Below are 16,491 nucleotides of genomic sequence, written 5' to 3'. Positions count from 1 at the left end.
GGGGCACAAAGGGGCAGGAGAGACTCTATTTACAAGAAATGAGGTACCTAAAACCGACTGCTATTAGACCTCTCTGTGATGAAATATCCATGCACCATCACGTACTATTTCAGATTTATAAATTGTCCATAGAAGCTGATCACATCATCTTTAGAAATTCTAGGAAATTACAACCCTTGTGAAAGCCTGAGAACTCTGAACAAAGCTTACTATGGGAATTAACTGTGAGAAAATTACCACAATAGTCTAAATGCAATACTCCGATCTGTGCAGTCCTATTTTTTTGTAAATATAATTATCAGAAAGTCATTGTGCTAAATATTTCAGTAAATTCCCACATGTCTCTAAGTTCATAATGAACCAAAGCTTCTAAATGGTAGTTAGTATCTAAAGAAGAATTCATATTGCATGCCGTGACCTTTTACTGATTACCCCGAGACCTTTTCTGACTGCATATTTTAGAGATGTGATACCAGAAGTATAAAATCTTAAGAAAAACTGATAGAAATAGACAAACTGAATAAATAGGTCAGAATAAAGTTTGGAGCTCAGACAGTCTCTTTCTACAAACTAAAATGATTCTGCTGGATCATGAAACTCACTTGGCTTAATGTACTGGAAACAATCACATAGACCTGTACTTAAATGCTAGCCCTTCATTTGTTTACATTGTAACCTTGAACAAGTTATTTAACCTCTTTGAGGCTCAGTTTCCTCATATGTAAAGAGGGAATAATAATACTTATCTCTTGGCTCACCAGCTCCAGCCTGGCATCCCAACTGTATTCCCCTTTCAAAGTACTCTCCCTGTACTTCTCAAAAATTATTTCAAATCTTCCTACTATACTCAGAACCCTTTCCCTGTAGATGATCTTATATAATATTCAGCAGAAAAAATTAAACCTTCAGAGTGTGCCCTCTTAATTTCCCATGAACAAATTTTTGTTTCTGTGTGTATATGGATGTATCCTTTCACCCTTTTCTTGCCATATTCAAAGTTATCTATTCCTTTAGTACCCTTGATCACATTCTATGTCTTTTAAAACCTTTCAATAAATAAATAAATGTGTTCCTAGTCTGCTGACACTGTTCAGCCACCATTTGAATATTCCAGTGTGCGTCTTGTTTTAGGGGAGAGAAAATCCCTTGACTGCCTCCTACTTTTCATCTGATGTTTCTCTCTTTCCTTTCAGCCAGCTGTTTGAACATAGAGTCTGTATTCTCTACATCTATTTCTTTACCTCCCACTTACGCCTATTACAGCCTGGCTTCTGCAGTGCTCCTTTTTCGTGACTGTCCTGTCACCGCCACTCTTTGAAATTGATTTCTTCTGTGCTTAACTGGTGCCATGTCAAGAGCACCAATGAATATTCATTCTTTATCATGTTTGGGTTGCTGATAAGACTAGAGCTGACCTTTCCCCTCTACTTGAAATATTCTTCTCTCTTAATTTCTGTGATGCCACATGCATTATGACTTCCTTCCTGACTTTTTTGATGGTAGCATCTCAGCTTGTGTAGTTGGCTTATCTCCCTCTCCCTGTTTGGAACATTACCGTTCCTCAGGACTTTGTGCTCTAATAATATAACCACTCTGGGTTCTCCCATCCACTCTCCAGGCTTTAGTTACATTCTATATTCTTTTTATCGTTAAATCAGTAAGTCCAGCCAAGATTTCTCTCCTTGGCTCCAGATTTCGGCTACATAAAGTATATCCAGGATTCTTTGGAACATCGCCATTTGTGTGTCTTCCAAACTTCTAAACTCCCATGTGTCTAAAACTGACCTCATAAACTATTTTGGTTATCTATTACTGCATGACAAATCATACCAAAATTCAGTAGCTTACAAAAGCAATTTATCATCATCAGTATCTTGTAGCTTGTATCATCAGTAGCTTGTCAATTGACTGGGAAGTTCTTGCATTTGTAATTGGGACTCTTCTGCAGTTGCTCCTGTCTGTCAGATGGGGTTCCATTAAACTAGAAGTCCAAGACAGCTCAATCACAGTTTGTACTTGACTCAAGCTCTCGTGTACTATAGATGTGGACTGGGGCACATAAGCATGGCCTTTCATGTGGATTCTCAGAATGTAGTTGCTGGTTCTAAAGAGAAATATCCCAAGAAGGAGCATTCCAGTACTTGTAAAAGAAGTTACTTTTTATGGCCTAAATAGAGTATATGAAGATGTCACTTTTATGACATCCTGTTAGTCAAGAACTGAACTCAACTAGCTTCACCAGGAAGCTAGTTTATCATGCTCCTCTCGAGTAGGGAAATGGGGTATTCATTGCACGGAGGCATGGGAGATGGAAGATATATAATCATCTTTGGGAAACACAGTTGCCACGTCGCCTCTTCAAGGATTTCTATTTCAGGAAATAACAGCATCACTGACCTAGTAACCTGGCCCCGAAGTTCAGAAGTCTTACCTGGCTCCTCTCTTGCCTCTCATATTCAGTCACTTGCAAAATCCTGAAAGTCTCACTCCACAGTATCTTTTAGATGCTATTGTTTCTCACCTGAATTATAGCAGCCACAGACAGCAACTCTACCTGTGTTGTCTCCTGCCTCGCTTGTCTTTTCTTCACTTACAAATTTGGGGTGATAATACTCACCTGCATTCCTTCAGTGACCTAGATTCTCTAAATGGCTTGCAAGTCTCTTCAGAATCTGACTGTTCATAACACTGTACTGTGATATACAAGCAAGAAAACAGTGAGAGAGAGTATAGACTCTTCAGCCAAACCACCTGGTTCTGTCCTGCTCTGCTCCTTACATATCTGTGTTACTTAGCACAAGCTATGGAGCTTATTTTTGTCTCTATTTTTCTTATCAATTAAAAGGAATTTATAATACCTCATAGAATGATTTGAGATGGTCAAAATAAATACTTTAATATATACCTTTAATGTGTACTGTGTTCTGCCACAAAATCATAGGCCTATGATACTGGCCTATAATAGGTACTCAAAAAGTGTTTGCTGAATGAATGAATGAATGAATGAATGAATGAATGAATGAATGAAAATGATATGGTATAAAGTATGTAAAGGCCCAGCACAGTGCCCTGCAAAAAGTATATGCAAAGCAAATGTATAATATATGGCTGTGAACTGAAGATCAGCCATTCCCTGGCCTTTAAGCAAATTTCCTTCTCTAACTTACTGTTTCTTTATAAGGCAATAACAAGGTTTAAGAAAATGCCTGTGGGTACCAAGCAGTGATAAATATCAATAATTATTCATTTTGTCACTTTCTTCAAGATTATGACTTATAATTTATAGCAAAATTCTTAAGAAGATAAAGCCTTAAATTAGTTTAAGAATATTCTCTAAAGCCATAAAGGTGTGCCTTATCATTAGTTATTTAATTTTTAGGCATTTGGATTTTATGAAAGGAATACTAACCTTAATTTTTCTTTGAATGCCTAGTACTCATTTATTTTACACGTATTTATGAGCATATGTTATATGTCATGCCTCAATGTGGTGTTGAGGACACAGCAGTTTTAAAAAAATGGCAGTCAGTGTTGTTCCCAGAGTTTATGAATTACTAGGCAGAACAGAAATCAAGCCAACCACTGCAGTGTACACAGGGGAAAGCAGAGGACATCTCAACACCAGCTTAACTGAAAGGGACAATGAAACTAATACCAAAATTAGCATAGGACACTTTGGGATGATATAAGACTAAATGAAAGGCCGTACGTGTATGTATTGGTTAAAGTAGCTCTGTCAGATAACTCCTTCGGTTGATAGAAGAAAACTTCTTTTATATGCATACGAATTAAAAACCTACTTGTTGTGGGCACATATATATATAATTCATTCTGTTTAAATAGTTCTACTTGTTTTTAAATTTTACATTACTACTCGCTGTGCATTATTTTCTTGACTACAAGACGACTTCAGAGAATTACATTTTGTAGCACGTTAAAGATGGCCTGTGCATTGAAGAAATAGGACTACCAGGGCTGCCAGAGCATTGACTTTTGTTACATTTTGTTTATAGTATTTGTGTTACTGCAGTGTGTAATAGTTCCTTAATTAGATGCTATATTGATTTTGTACATTAAACTACATTTGCAAAGTAGCTGTATTTTATTAGATTTAACTTGTGATGTAACACTCTGTATCCACATGTTAAAATATGGCTTACGGTTGTTCATACTGTTCTCTCTGAATCTCAGAGTCAGAGTGTGAACCCAAGATCTGGTCATAGAATTGGAGGGTGAACTGTTGAATGCCTACAAGTGCCTAACTTTGCATCCTATTGTCTTGATTATTAGTGCCTCAGCGGGATCTAAATGATATTATTATTTACCCTCCTTAACAATTGCAGTTACACTTTGACAATTGGATTTCTTTTTCTGCCTTTCCATTTTAAACATTACATCCTGTACATGTGGCAAATATCTGGTATGTATGGAAAACAGTATTTTATAACTTTCAGTGATTTTTTTTTTAGATGTCACTAAATAATTTTGAAAGATACCAAATCTCCTAATGACTAATATAATTTTAAATACTCTGTTTTATCCTTTTGGCATCACTTATCGATAAACTGTTATTTATAAAATTTTTTTAAGAGAGCAAGGGTTTCTTTTAAAGGGTTTCTTTAAAATGTCACTTTAAAGATATGTTTTCAGATAAGCTGGGTATCATATAAGGCGAAGAGTAACAATAGCTTTGTGTACATGGTCTCTTCATGTTTCCACACACTGACAACTATATTTTAAGACATTAAGACTGTTGTGACATATTCGTCCTGATGAAAGGAAAAATCACAGTTTTCAGGTGAAAAGACTGGTAGTGGTTCCCACTTTCAGGCACAACAGGACATGTTGAAAAAAACCTTCAAGATGGTGCCCTGTTGTGTTTGAAGACTTGGTATATCTCACTCTTACTGTGAAGGCTTTAATTGGTTTGATACCTAACCCACAAGCTTTGAGTTTAGAATAACTGTAAGGCACTCTGTTCCCCCCGGCTCTGTGTTTTCCTCCATTTTTCCTTCTTTTTCTCTTAGTGAACCCTGCAGACAACCTTGGTGTTTCCTATGATCATTCCCAGGTTCAGGCTCTAGGGGTTTACAGAGGCAGTGATCTCTGTGAGGGAGGATGAGAGCCTTAGAACTGGTTTTTCTTTATTTCCTCTGAAGCCAAAGTTTTCTGGGATTCAGGACACGATAAAAGACTTCAGTACCCAGGCTTTTATCTAAGAGGACTGATAAGCTTCAGAAGAAGGGGTTGTGCAGGTATTTACAAGTTTATCAAATTGTGTCAGTGCCTTCCTGATTTCCAGGTGTGTTTATAATCAATAAAGAGCATTTGAAAAACACTAACAGGAATGTCCACGCTTGACCTGTCCAAATTAGACACACACAAGACTGGAAAAGTAACAGGATAAAATTTTTAAAAGACAAAGGCCCTTTCCACATCTCTAATCTCCTGGTATTCAAACTAGCGGCTTAAGGTAGGAGTGTTATACTGAGCCACCTTGGTGGTTTTAAACAGAGAAATATCAGTTACGTCCTTACATCTCTACCTCATAGATTCTAATGAGAGATATGGTCTGCATGTGTTAGAAAAGACACATCCTCAGCCTTTTGTTCAAAATAAATTTGTTCTAAGTATTGCAATAATTTGAAGCAAATATAGGTTGGCAGGTGCTTAGACATGAAATTCATATTTCATGTGAGTAATTTTCAGATCATCTTGTTCTTGTGTCCCTTTAGAGAAAATACCCTGTGAAAATTTAAATTAAATTCTTAAAATTTCCTGAAACCATATAACAGTGTTAGTAAAATCCTAGTTTTTTCTATAATGATTATGCTTACAGTTGGTAGTTATATTCTGTACAGTATGACCTAGTTATTAATAAATTATGAAACATTTTTATAATTATGAAATAGAGAAAATAAAAATGTATTGGAAATGCCTCTCAAAATGAGGGTGTTTTCAAATAGTTTTTGTATTTATAAATAAATATCATTTGAAGAATGAAGCACAATGCTCTGTTCTATTCCTGTTGTCTTTTTTTATAAGTATAAACATGAGCAGTCATCCTAAATAATAAGTAGATGGAAATGGAAGTGTTTTTTCTAGAATAAAGCTGTTCAATCTTTGACCTCTTTATTAGTCATATGACAAAAATCACATCGTGATCTACTTCCAAAAAGCATGCTTAGTAATTACAAACTGCTAGTTCTGTTACATTTCTTCTTCAATTCTATAGAAAGCAAAGAATTGGCAACCACATATTTTGAAAAAAGATTTGTTGTATATATTTTAGAATCAATCCTTCTTTGTTTCTTTATAATATACAAAGGAGGCTTTTCCAAAGCTTAGTAAAATACTAATTATACCCGTTATTTTTACTTGATTGCATTTTGTTTAATCAAATATATTCAGAATTAGGTGGAAAATATAACTTGTCTATTTTAACTTACCTTTACTACTGTAATATTTTTGAATGTTTTCATGTCATTTTATGCTTTAAATGTATCTATTTCATTTGCCTATTTAATTTACAGGAAACTCCCTCTATACTGTTGAACAGGCACAACCAATACTCATTAAAATTAAATTTATTTTGATCAGAAAAATTACCTGTCAAATATTTTAGTTCAAGTAAATTATTTTGCACTTTACTAGAGCCATCTTCAAACTACAGTTTGAATTATTGTTCTAGATAGATAGGTAAATAGATTTAAAAAACAAATTTTTACTAGAATTTTGATAGTCATTGCCACGTTAATACTGTATTTCTTATCTTTCTCTGTGTAATCCTGAAAAAATAAAAAGCATTCTTAGACAATGATGGAGGGAGGTAAAAAGATCACAGATTATCAGACCAAAAAAAAGTGACTCTTCCATTTCTATATCTCTGGTTTTAAGTATGCCAAAAGTTTTGAATACACCATTCTTAACTTCATACTTTGGCCTTAATGAAACACCAAAGCTCTTTTTTGAATTTACAGTGCCTGGAATAAAAGAAGCTTCACCAACACCAACAAAAGTACCTTAAATTTTGCCTTTTTTTTTTCGGTTGCTGGCAAGATTTATGCTCCAAGTCAGTGTATCGTGTAAGATTTTGATTGTATATCTTTCTATTGTAAAGAGGGTATACACATGAAGTCATTGGGATTCTAGAAATTAATTATCTAAAACAATATTCTCTTCCCATATTGAAAGTCTTAATTTATCTGTTAAGAAAAAAAATCAATTTTTTCTGTTCTTACAACACCACAATCTACACAGAAGACTTCTGTAACCTCAAAAGGTGTGAGGATTTCAGCAGTTAGTTCTGCAGATAACAGCAGCTGGGTGTCCCTGTCTTCCGAGTAAGTTCTGGCGTAGTTCACCTGGAGATACAGACAGACTGAGAGCTGGCCCCCTCCCCACTTTAGATCCCAATCAAAAAGTCCCAGGTTGTTTGACCTGTACTTCTAGCAACTTCACTACAAACTGCGGTTCCCACAATCATTTTCTTTGGGAGATTAGTTTATTACAGTGACTCACAGGACTCAGGAAGGTATGTTGAACCATTTGAAAGCTCTCTAAACTTGGCCTCATTAAACTTGAATTTTAGTGGAGGTTTCATTGCATGAGTATGATTGATTTAATCATTGGCCATTGGTTGTCATTTTATCCTTCAACCTCTTTCTTATCTCTGGCGATTGGGAGGGAGGGCAAAGTCCCAACTGCCTAATCCTGCCTTGATCGTCCCAGTCACAACCCTTCATCATGGCACTACTTCTGAGCAACTGGCCATCAGTCACCTTGAGACATACAAGAACACATTGTAACCTCAAAGATTTTAGGAGTTGTATCTCAGGAAAAGAGGATGAGCACCACATATGCGTATCCCAAAATTATAACACTCTAAGGTATGATTGTGTTTGTTTGATGTTTCCTGGACTATGTGATCTCCACAGGCCCTTGAGCTCTGTGAGCTGATGATAGTTAGGCCTTACTTTTTAATTACAGGACACCAAAAGACATCACAATGCTACTGCCTCATTCAAATACATCCAATCACCCTTGGCTGTAGGGGTGGTGCTGTTGGTTGTCAAGGCACTTTTCAAATTAACTGTGTGACTGACTGCATAAGTAGAAATACCTATTGACCTAACGGTTGGTCCTCATAACATTTCAGTGAGAAAGATTTTAACCCCTCAAAATCAATAAATGGAGACAGCAGCGAAGCAAAAGTACTTAGCCATTAAACTACTTTGAGACAGTGAAACCGTACTCCCTTCAAATCAGAACTTAATTACTGTGGCCAAAGCTAATACTCCTGGGCAAAGATGATGTTTTGGAAAAAAAAAAAATAATTTGGTGTTAGCATTGGTTTATTTTTACCAGCTCTCAGAGCATGCAAGTATGCTGTTAAGACTTCTAATTTTAGTTTAAAGCCACAATAGATAAGATCACCACCAGACAATAGATTAAATTATATAAGCTTCAGATAGTAATGACAGATAGAATTTGCTAATTGCCTTAGTATTGTGTAAAATGGATGGATGAATCCAAATGTGAATCATATCTATATTTAAATAGGATATATATATATATATATATATATAATAAACTTTTAGTGGGGAAACTACTACTGTCTTCAGTGTTTTAAAAATTGTCAACAAAAAGACAAAAACTTATTAGGGATCTATTATAAATTTCAACATAAAGAATGATATGCTATACTATATTTGATATGTTTTAAAATGAAAACTGTTTATCGTAATTAAATTAAGTATAACTTCATTTCCTATAATTACAAACTCTGGTTTTCCTAATACAGTTGAATGACTATAAAAAATAAACATGAAGGGGAAAAATGTAAACAGAGCTTTTTTAAATGGGGAGGCGAAGAAGGGTTGAACTTGAGAGGATAAAGGAATGGGGGAAAATGAATTAAGATATATTATATACAGGTACAAATTCCCCAGGATATATGTGATCTATAAATATGGTAAACATACACTAATAAAAAATTTAAAAATAGACAAATGATTTTAAACCTAGTAATTTAAATAAATATTTTCGTTTTAATAAAAAGCAAACATTCTACTGTTGGTTATGTAAAATACATGATTTTGGAATTACACAACCCTCACTTTGAATCTTGACACCATAATTTACTTTGAACACATAATTTACTTCTTTAAACCTTATTTTTCTCTCCTCAAAACATCAATCTCATAGTTTTGTTTTAAGGTTTAATACATATAAGAAAACTATCTGCCAATTTGTTAACTCCATTTTTATTACCCCCTTTAATCTTCTCCGTGAAAGCTAATTTATGACAAATTTTGGTCCCTATACAGAAGCATCCTAAAATTAAAAATAGAAATTCATCTCAGATATTTTTAAAATCACTGAATAAGATACCTGTTTAAATGAAATATAAAATATTATATGAATAAGAAGTTTTTTCTCTGTGTATTTAGATTTTGCTGAAATGAATGTGTATTCTTGCAAAATAAATAATAAAAATTCTATGAGTTATTCAGTTTATAATCTCAGGGTTAATATGGGAAAATCAGTGATAACTATAACTCAAATTTGAAATTTTATTTCTTACCGCATTTTGTATTACCAAATTGGCTGAAGAAATAGACCTGGTATCTGAAAGTCTGTTAATGCCATGATTATGAACACTGGGAAACAAAAGAGGAAGTGAATTGTAAATACTCTTTTCATTAAGCTTTCTTGTTAGGCTTTAGTCTCACTCTTTTTTTCATCTCCAGACTTCCTCTACTGCTACTCTTTAATGTTCTTGAAACAGTGATTTCACTTCACCCTTAGCCTCCTCAGAACCTTTAATGGGTCTCCAATTTCTTTATCTATAACAGTGAATTTATTGGGACTTGCTTCAGAACCTGTCAGTACAAACTGGGCATCTGCCTTACTCATTTGTGATCATGGGACATGTTTCTTGTATCCTTAAATTCTGTTTCTCTGGATTACACATACACCACACCAAATACAAGAACAAGTGCTTTCACACCATCAGAACACCATTTAATCATAATTCTTCAAATATTTAAGATATAACATGATGTCCATCATAACATAAAACCCCAATATATACACATCCTCAATAAAAAGAATATGATAATATAGAGTAAAAATTTTAAAAATGCACAAAATAAAAACTACTAAGTACAAATAAATGACAGATGTTAAAGTATAAATGCCATGTCCTTTAATCTGGTAGTCCAGACACTTTACAAACTGGTAACGTTTTCCCTCTCCAACTTTTTCTCATCGATCCCATGGCAACTCATTGATGTCTCTCATTCATTCAGTACTGAGGACTAGCACTGCAGTGAACACTTTGTGTGTCATACCTCAGGCATTCCTTCTAGGAATTCAGTGATCACATTGCCATCCTTATTTTCCAGATGAGATTTTGTGTCACAAATGAGGTCTTCCTTTAAATCTCTCAGTTAGTGAGTGATAGAGCCAATATTTAAACCCCAAGTATCTGACTTCTCTTCTACCTGGATGGATTTCTCTGCTCACCAGAACCCTAACACTTACCCATTTCCACACTCTTTTTTTTTTTTTTTAAATCAAGACACTTGCCCAACTCAGAAACTTTGTTGTACTTATCCTTCAAAATTCAGCCTAAATGGGGTGGAGATTTAGCTCAATGGCATAAGTGCATGCCTTGTAAGCACAGGATCGTGAGTTCAATCCCAGTACAAAAAAAAAAAAAAAAAAATCCAGCCTACAAATACCAGCTTCCTCTGATCCTCTATCATGTATTGCTTTAGGCCCTTCTTTGAGGTAACAGTTTCGAGGTATCTCCCTAACCATCTGGTTAGCTAGTATTAGCAGAAGCTATTTAAGTCAAATAATCTCAAATGTACTGCTCTTGGGTTATATAGGTTTGTTATCACCTCAATGCTCTGCTTAGCAGACATTCAATAAAAATGAATTCAGCATTAAATTAATAATTTGTCACAAAAGATTCTACCTCCGTAATTAGGATAAAATAATTTATAAATCTCTGATTTAAGTTCTCAAAATTTTGAGTTAACATTTTTGCTATGTTGTTTAATGTAAAGACCAAATTATAAAGTCAGATTTGTTATCACTTTAAAAGGTTTGAATTTGATAGATGGATCCTTTCTGCGTAAGAGCCAGAGGAGTTACATTTCCACTCTGGAAAATTATAAAGCCCCTTTCATTGCTAACCTCCATGGGGTAACCATGGCCAGGAGGTAAAAGGGAAACATGGTGCCAAAAATGAGGAATCTTGGGTCTGTTTTCTAGAAGCAGGCAATGCAGGAAAGAGGTAGTCTCTACAAGGCAGGACTTTGGGAACAGAGAGATTTTTCTTTTTCCCTACAGAGTGAATTTCAGTGGGAAGGATGATGCATTGTGCTCACTAACACTGAAAGCAAGTGTGAAAGGAGAGTCAGAAGAGAAAATGTTGTGACAGCCTCATTAAAAAACTGAGAATTTAACCTGGCTCTTCCTCCCTTACGCTTCACAGTGTCCCCATTAACCCGTCTCCACTTCCCTTTCCACACCTGATTTTTGTTCATCTAGTTTAGAGAGGACTAAATAAAACAGTACCATTGATTGATTTTATTGTTGTTTGATTAAATATCAGCTTGAAAATCTCCATAATCCATGCTGCATATGGTTAGAAGAACTGCTAAGTATCAGACTTAATCTTTCCAAGAAGTAACAAGACATATAATTTGTAAGATAATTGTATTTCAAATGATCAAGAAAGACTGTAGGTATAAAACAGTTTCAGGAGTAAGCATACCTTGGAGGAGGTTGAAGGATTTTGACTAAATATCTTAAAGAATGTGTTAAATCAGAATTAGTAAAGCAATATCTAACAAAAAAGCTTTTAAAATGAAAATTATATGACAGCATTTCATCTGAAGATGAAGTGCCTGAGCATTTAGTGAAAATAACATTTTGAAAAGAAACCCTATTTTAATTTTTTGTTTTTTATCAATGGATCTCTCATATTCAGGAAAATTAGGTGGATTTACACAGGAAAATAACACCATAGATTCCGGAGAACTTGATATTGGCCGAAGAGCAATTCAAGAGGTTCCTCCTGGGATCTTCTGGAGATCACAGCTTTTTATTGATCAGCCACAGTTTCTTAAATTCAATATCTCTCTTCAGAAGGATGCACTGATCGGAGTATATGGCCGAAAAGGCTTACCTCCTTCCCATACTCAGGTAAGAGCGAGCTTTGTTGTCAATAAAGGGAAAAGTAGTAGGTTGTCTTTTTCAAAGTTATTCTATTTCTTAAATTAATTTCTTTGGTTAGCTAACCACTTTCAAGTGGATCTTTTAAATGTAGCCTACGTTGGCTTTGAGGTTTTTTAACCAGCAGTTGGAAGAGCAGCATTTTCCTTTTGATTTGTTTTGATCATCAAAGAATGATTAAAAATTACTAAAATGTATAACTTAATGACCATTGAGCATCATCTGGATAAAACATCACAGATTTTCCAAGAGTCTGTAATAATTTTAGATGATCTCATACCTTTCATGTGATAGATGCATCATAATTCCCTTTAAACATGTATTGATTTTGTTGAAAATACATTTTAATTTGCGTCATTGGTACTCAAAAGAAGAAAGGGGAACATAAACATGATGGTATAAACCTTGTCAATTTGAGCCCACTACTCCTCTTCCAAAATGATGAACATTAAAATATATAAGCAAAAGAGCCTGTATGGAAAACCAAATATTGGTTCTCAAAACAATAGATTTTAAAAAACCATAAAGTCAGTTCCCTTGTGTGAAAATACCCTCACAGTAACAGTTACCTCTACAGAACCACTATCAAAAATCCCCCGGCCTTTTTGATTTATAATCTAATACTGAGTCACAATGTGTAACTTGGAAATCATATTTAAAAACAGGTCCCATAGCAGGTACAGGTCTAACTCAGTACTACATGAGACCCTGGGTTCGGTCTCCACCACCCCAGCCTAAAATAGGTTCTATAAAGCCTAAGAGAAATTACTTGATTGGCCTACTGTAATTCTGACTCTTCCCAAAAAAAACTTTTATGCTAGTAAGTATAGAAATTTCAATAATGCAGTAATTATATGAGCAATTAGGTAAATTTAAAATAATTTTTGATAGTGTATTTACCCATGGAATTTCATGCTGATTTTTGATTTATGAAATAAGGAGTAGAAGACTGTTTTTTTAAAATATATTGTATTGGGGATCACACTCACAACCTCACACTTGCCAGGCAAGCACTTATATCACTTAGCTAAATCCCCAGCCCCTAAGACTGTCTTATGTAATTTTGTGAGACACACCTTTTATATAAGGTAGGACCATAAATTATGAAGAAAAATTGATTAGACCTAGTAAAGTCACATCTTGAAAGAAAGAATAAGAAAATTTTAATATATCTTCTCTAATGTTGTTATAGTTTGCATTCATAGCATATTATAAACTTGATGAATGAAATTTTTAATATCATGCTGTAGTATATTTTATTTTTCTAATCTCTATTATTAAATATTAAATCTCTATTGTTAAATGCCTTGGTCCTTCTACTCAAATATTTCCTTTTTTTTGTCTTTTTTCATTTTTATCGGTACCAGGGATCAAACTCACGACCGCCTGCTTGCAAGGCAGGTACTTATGCCACTGAGCTAAATCCCCAGCCCCTCAAATTTTTCTTATGATGAACTTGTGTCCAATTTTAATTTTTAAATTTGATTCCATTTTATAGGTGACATCAGCTAGGACTAATAATCACATTTTTCTGGAATGAAAGTGCAATCTAGAACTGAAGTTAATAGCAGAAATATTGCATTTGTATAGTAATAACCCAGCAAAGTAAGAAGAAAAAATTTCTACTGAAACTACACATAAAATCATTTTTCTCTAATTGAAGGCATGCAATTCCAAGCTAAGCACAACAATAGTTACACAACTTATAAATTTCAGAAAACAAAAAGATAGTTTTAAATTTTCTCATCATGTTTTATTTGGTACAGTACACACTGTCCACTTTTCTGCGGCAATATATATGTTTTAAGTAGGTTATGCATGATTTTTTTTGGTTATATATTTTCTTAAGCTTTGCAGTTATTAGGTTCCTTCCTTAGGTTTATTCAAGATCAGCAGAGCAAACACTTGTTTCTGAATTCAATGTTTAAACATGAAATATGCTATAAAGTAACCCAGCTTGAACATTTCTCAGTTTCTGGGGAATGTTAAATAAATCAACCTGAAATAATTAAAACTGGCCAGCCATTCAGAATGATCACTTGAGTTTTGAAAGTATTTGTGACCTTTTCTAGAACTGCCCGTTAGATGTTGCCCAGGACTCAATTGACTTTTTTTTCTCCCTGAAGCCCAGTTCATTCTTCTGGGCAGCAAGAAACCGAAAGAAGGGACGCAGCACTGGGCAGCTGAGTGTGTGTGGCCTGCTGGATGTTTGGAAGAAGGCTGTTTTAGGATAGGACGCAGAAGGCTAAGTTCTAAGCACACCCCTGCCACTGTCTGACTTTCGGGCCTGCATAAGTGATTTAGCTTTTCAGAGCCTCAATATCTATCTATAAAATTAGAAAATTGAATCAGATGATCTCCAAAATTTCTTCCTTCTCTACACTGCAGTGATAGTGGCAGGATTGTGCCACCACCAAAAAGATGACTTAAGGACAGAATTAAGCATTCATAAATCCGAGTTCTCATCACGTAAAAAATAAAATTGAATTAAACATCTGCATAGTCTTTTCAGAAGTGAATTCCAAGATACCTGAAAGAAATGTCTACTTGTAATTTTATAAGGTCTATTGGATAATCAAAATAAATATAACAAACACAGGCAAACTTTTCTTCTATTGCTATGGAGCTTTGTTAATATGGAATAATTTAAAATAACTTTGAGGATTTTTAAGACATATATATTTGTAATATTCTGTCATTAGAAAATTACCCTTTAAAGAAACTGTCACACTAACATAGTTCAAAATTATGTAAAATCATATCTAGTATAAGCTTTGTCTTATGATAGCACCCCCAATCCTAAAAATACCATGAGATCTTAGTATTCCTTCCTAGACCTCCAAAATCCATGTCTCTAATTTATAAATAAGTACTACATACATAGCAAAACTCAAGTTTATTTTCACATGATCACTTTATACCCTGGCAACAAAGGTTATTACATATTTCCATTTCATAATTTGATTATTTGATTTACTGTAAAGTGGGAACATTTTTTAGGTATTTTTAGCCCTCTTAAAGTCCTGTGTGAAATGTCCCTAGAGAAGAGCCTAGCTAGCCTCGAAAGCCTCCCCACTGCAATCATACTGACCACCCTGCCTTATTTCATTATTCATCGCGTGCCGTAAATGGTTCCATGATAATGGTAATAATTGTGGTTATGTACTTGAAAAGCTAGTTAAAATTTCCTCTCTTTTGCTTCTTCTAAAAGCAGTTACCGTTTTTAACACACTGTGACAGGTTCATAACTCATATATGTCATTGCCTGGCACTCTAAACCACTGGTGGAACATGCATGGCTGGCCCATCAGGTGGCATGGGATGGTCCCATTGGGTGGCACAGGCCACTCAATGGGACAGTCATGCATGTTCCCCTGGTGGTTCAAGCCAGCGCAAATGTGATAACATTAGGGGGGAAAAGGATATGGAGTATGAAATTTTTTTCTGTTGCTTCCCCCTGCAACATAAATATTTAAATTTAATGAGAATAAGTCTTACTTGAAATAGATACACCTTTCACAACTGCTGAATTAGTTCTCATCTGATAATTATGAAATGAAATTCAAGTGACACACGTAGCCACACGTCATTATTTTCCTCCTTAAAAGAAATAAAGAAAAATGTGAGTGTAATCTAGTTATTCCCTTTTTATACATATTTCTCATAACTTACATATCATATATATACATATATATACATTCATTTTATATATATATATATATATATATATATATATATATATATATATATATATACCAGGAATAAAACTCACAACCTTGTGCTTGCTAGACAGGTGCTGTGCTGCTGAGCTATATCCCCAACCCCATATGTTTTATATTTTTTATACATATATATGTATTTATACATATATATAGTAAGTCCCTGATTTATCAATGAACTGTGTTCCAGTAAAACATTCATAAGTCAGATTTGTTGTTAATCTGACAAAGTGAGGCTTATACAGTACACCTGTGAAAGTTCACAACCTGAATATTCATAAGGCAGGGACTTACTGTAGTACTATGGTATGTTTATCGCCATCCACATGTCTCAGGAATAGCAGGGAACTTGGTGACTGTTAGAAAAACTGAATTGCTTTATTTTTAAGAAGTGTTGAATGTGAAGTATCTTAATGCCTTCCAAATTCTCTGTATTTTCTCTGCTTACAAAATTTTACTTTGTTGTTACCAATCCTACTCCATAGTTTAAATTCTCTAGTTCAATTCTGCTAACCATCTG

General features: G+C 34.4%; 1 protein-coding gene across 21 annotated transcripts in view; it reads left to right on the top strand.

Annotated features, from left to right (window-relative positions):
• Positions 1-16,491, top strand: part of Tenm3 (teneurin transmembrane protein 3) — a 2,467,413-nt gene that overhangs the window by 2,339,556 nt on the left and 111,366 nt on the right. For all 21 annotated transcript variants that reach the window (XM_063234704.1, XM_063234707.1, XM_063234699.1 and 18 more), the window contains one exon: positions 12,008-12,222. In XM_063234704.1, coding sequence (XP_063090774.1) covers positions 12,008-12,222 — 215 coding nt within the window. The remainder of the gene's footprint in view (positions 1-12,007; positions 12,223-16,491) is intronic.

This window comes from Cavia porcellus, unplaced genomic scaffold, assembly GCF_034190915.1.
Source record: "Cavia porcellus strain 051 isolate PalLab524CR breed Dunkin Hartley unplaced genomic scaffold, mCavPor4.1 scaffold_24, whole genome shotgun sequence".
Classification (NCBI taxonomy): domain Eukaryota; kingdom Metazoa; phylum Chordata; class Mammalia; order Rodentia; family Caviidae; genus Cavia; species Cavia porcellus.
This window is presented reverse-complemented; position numbering and strand designations above follow the sequence as displayed.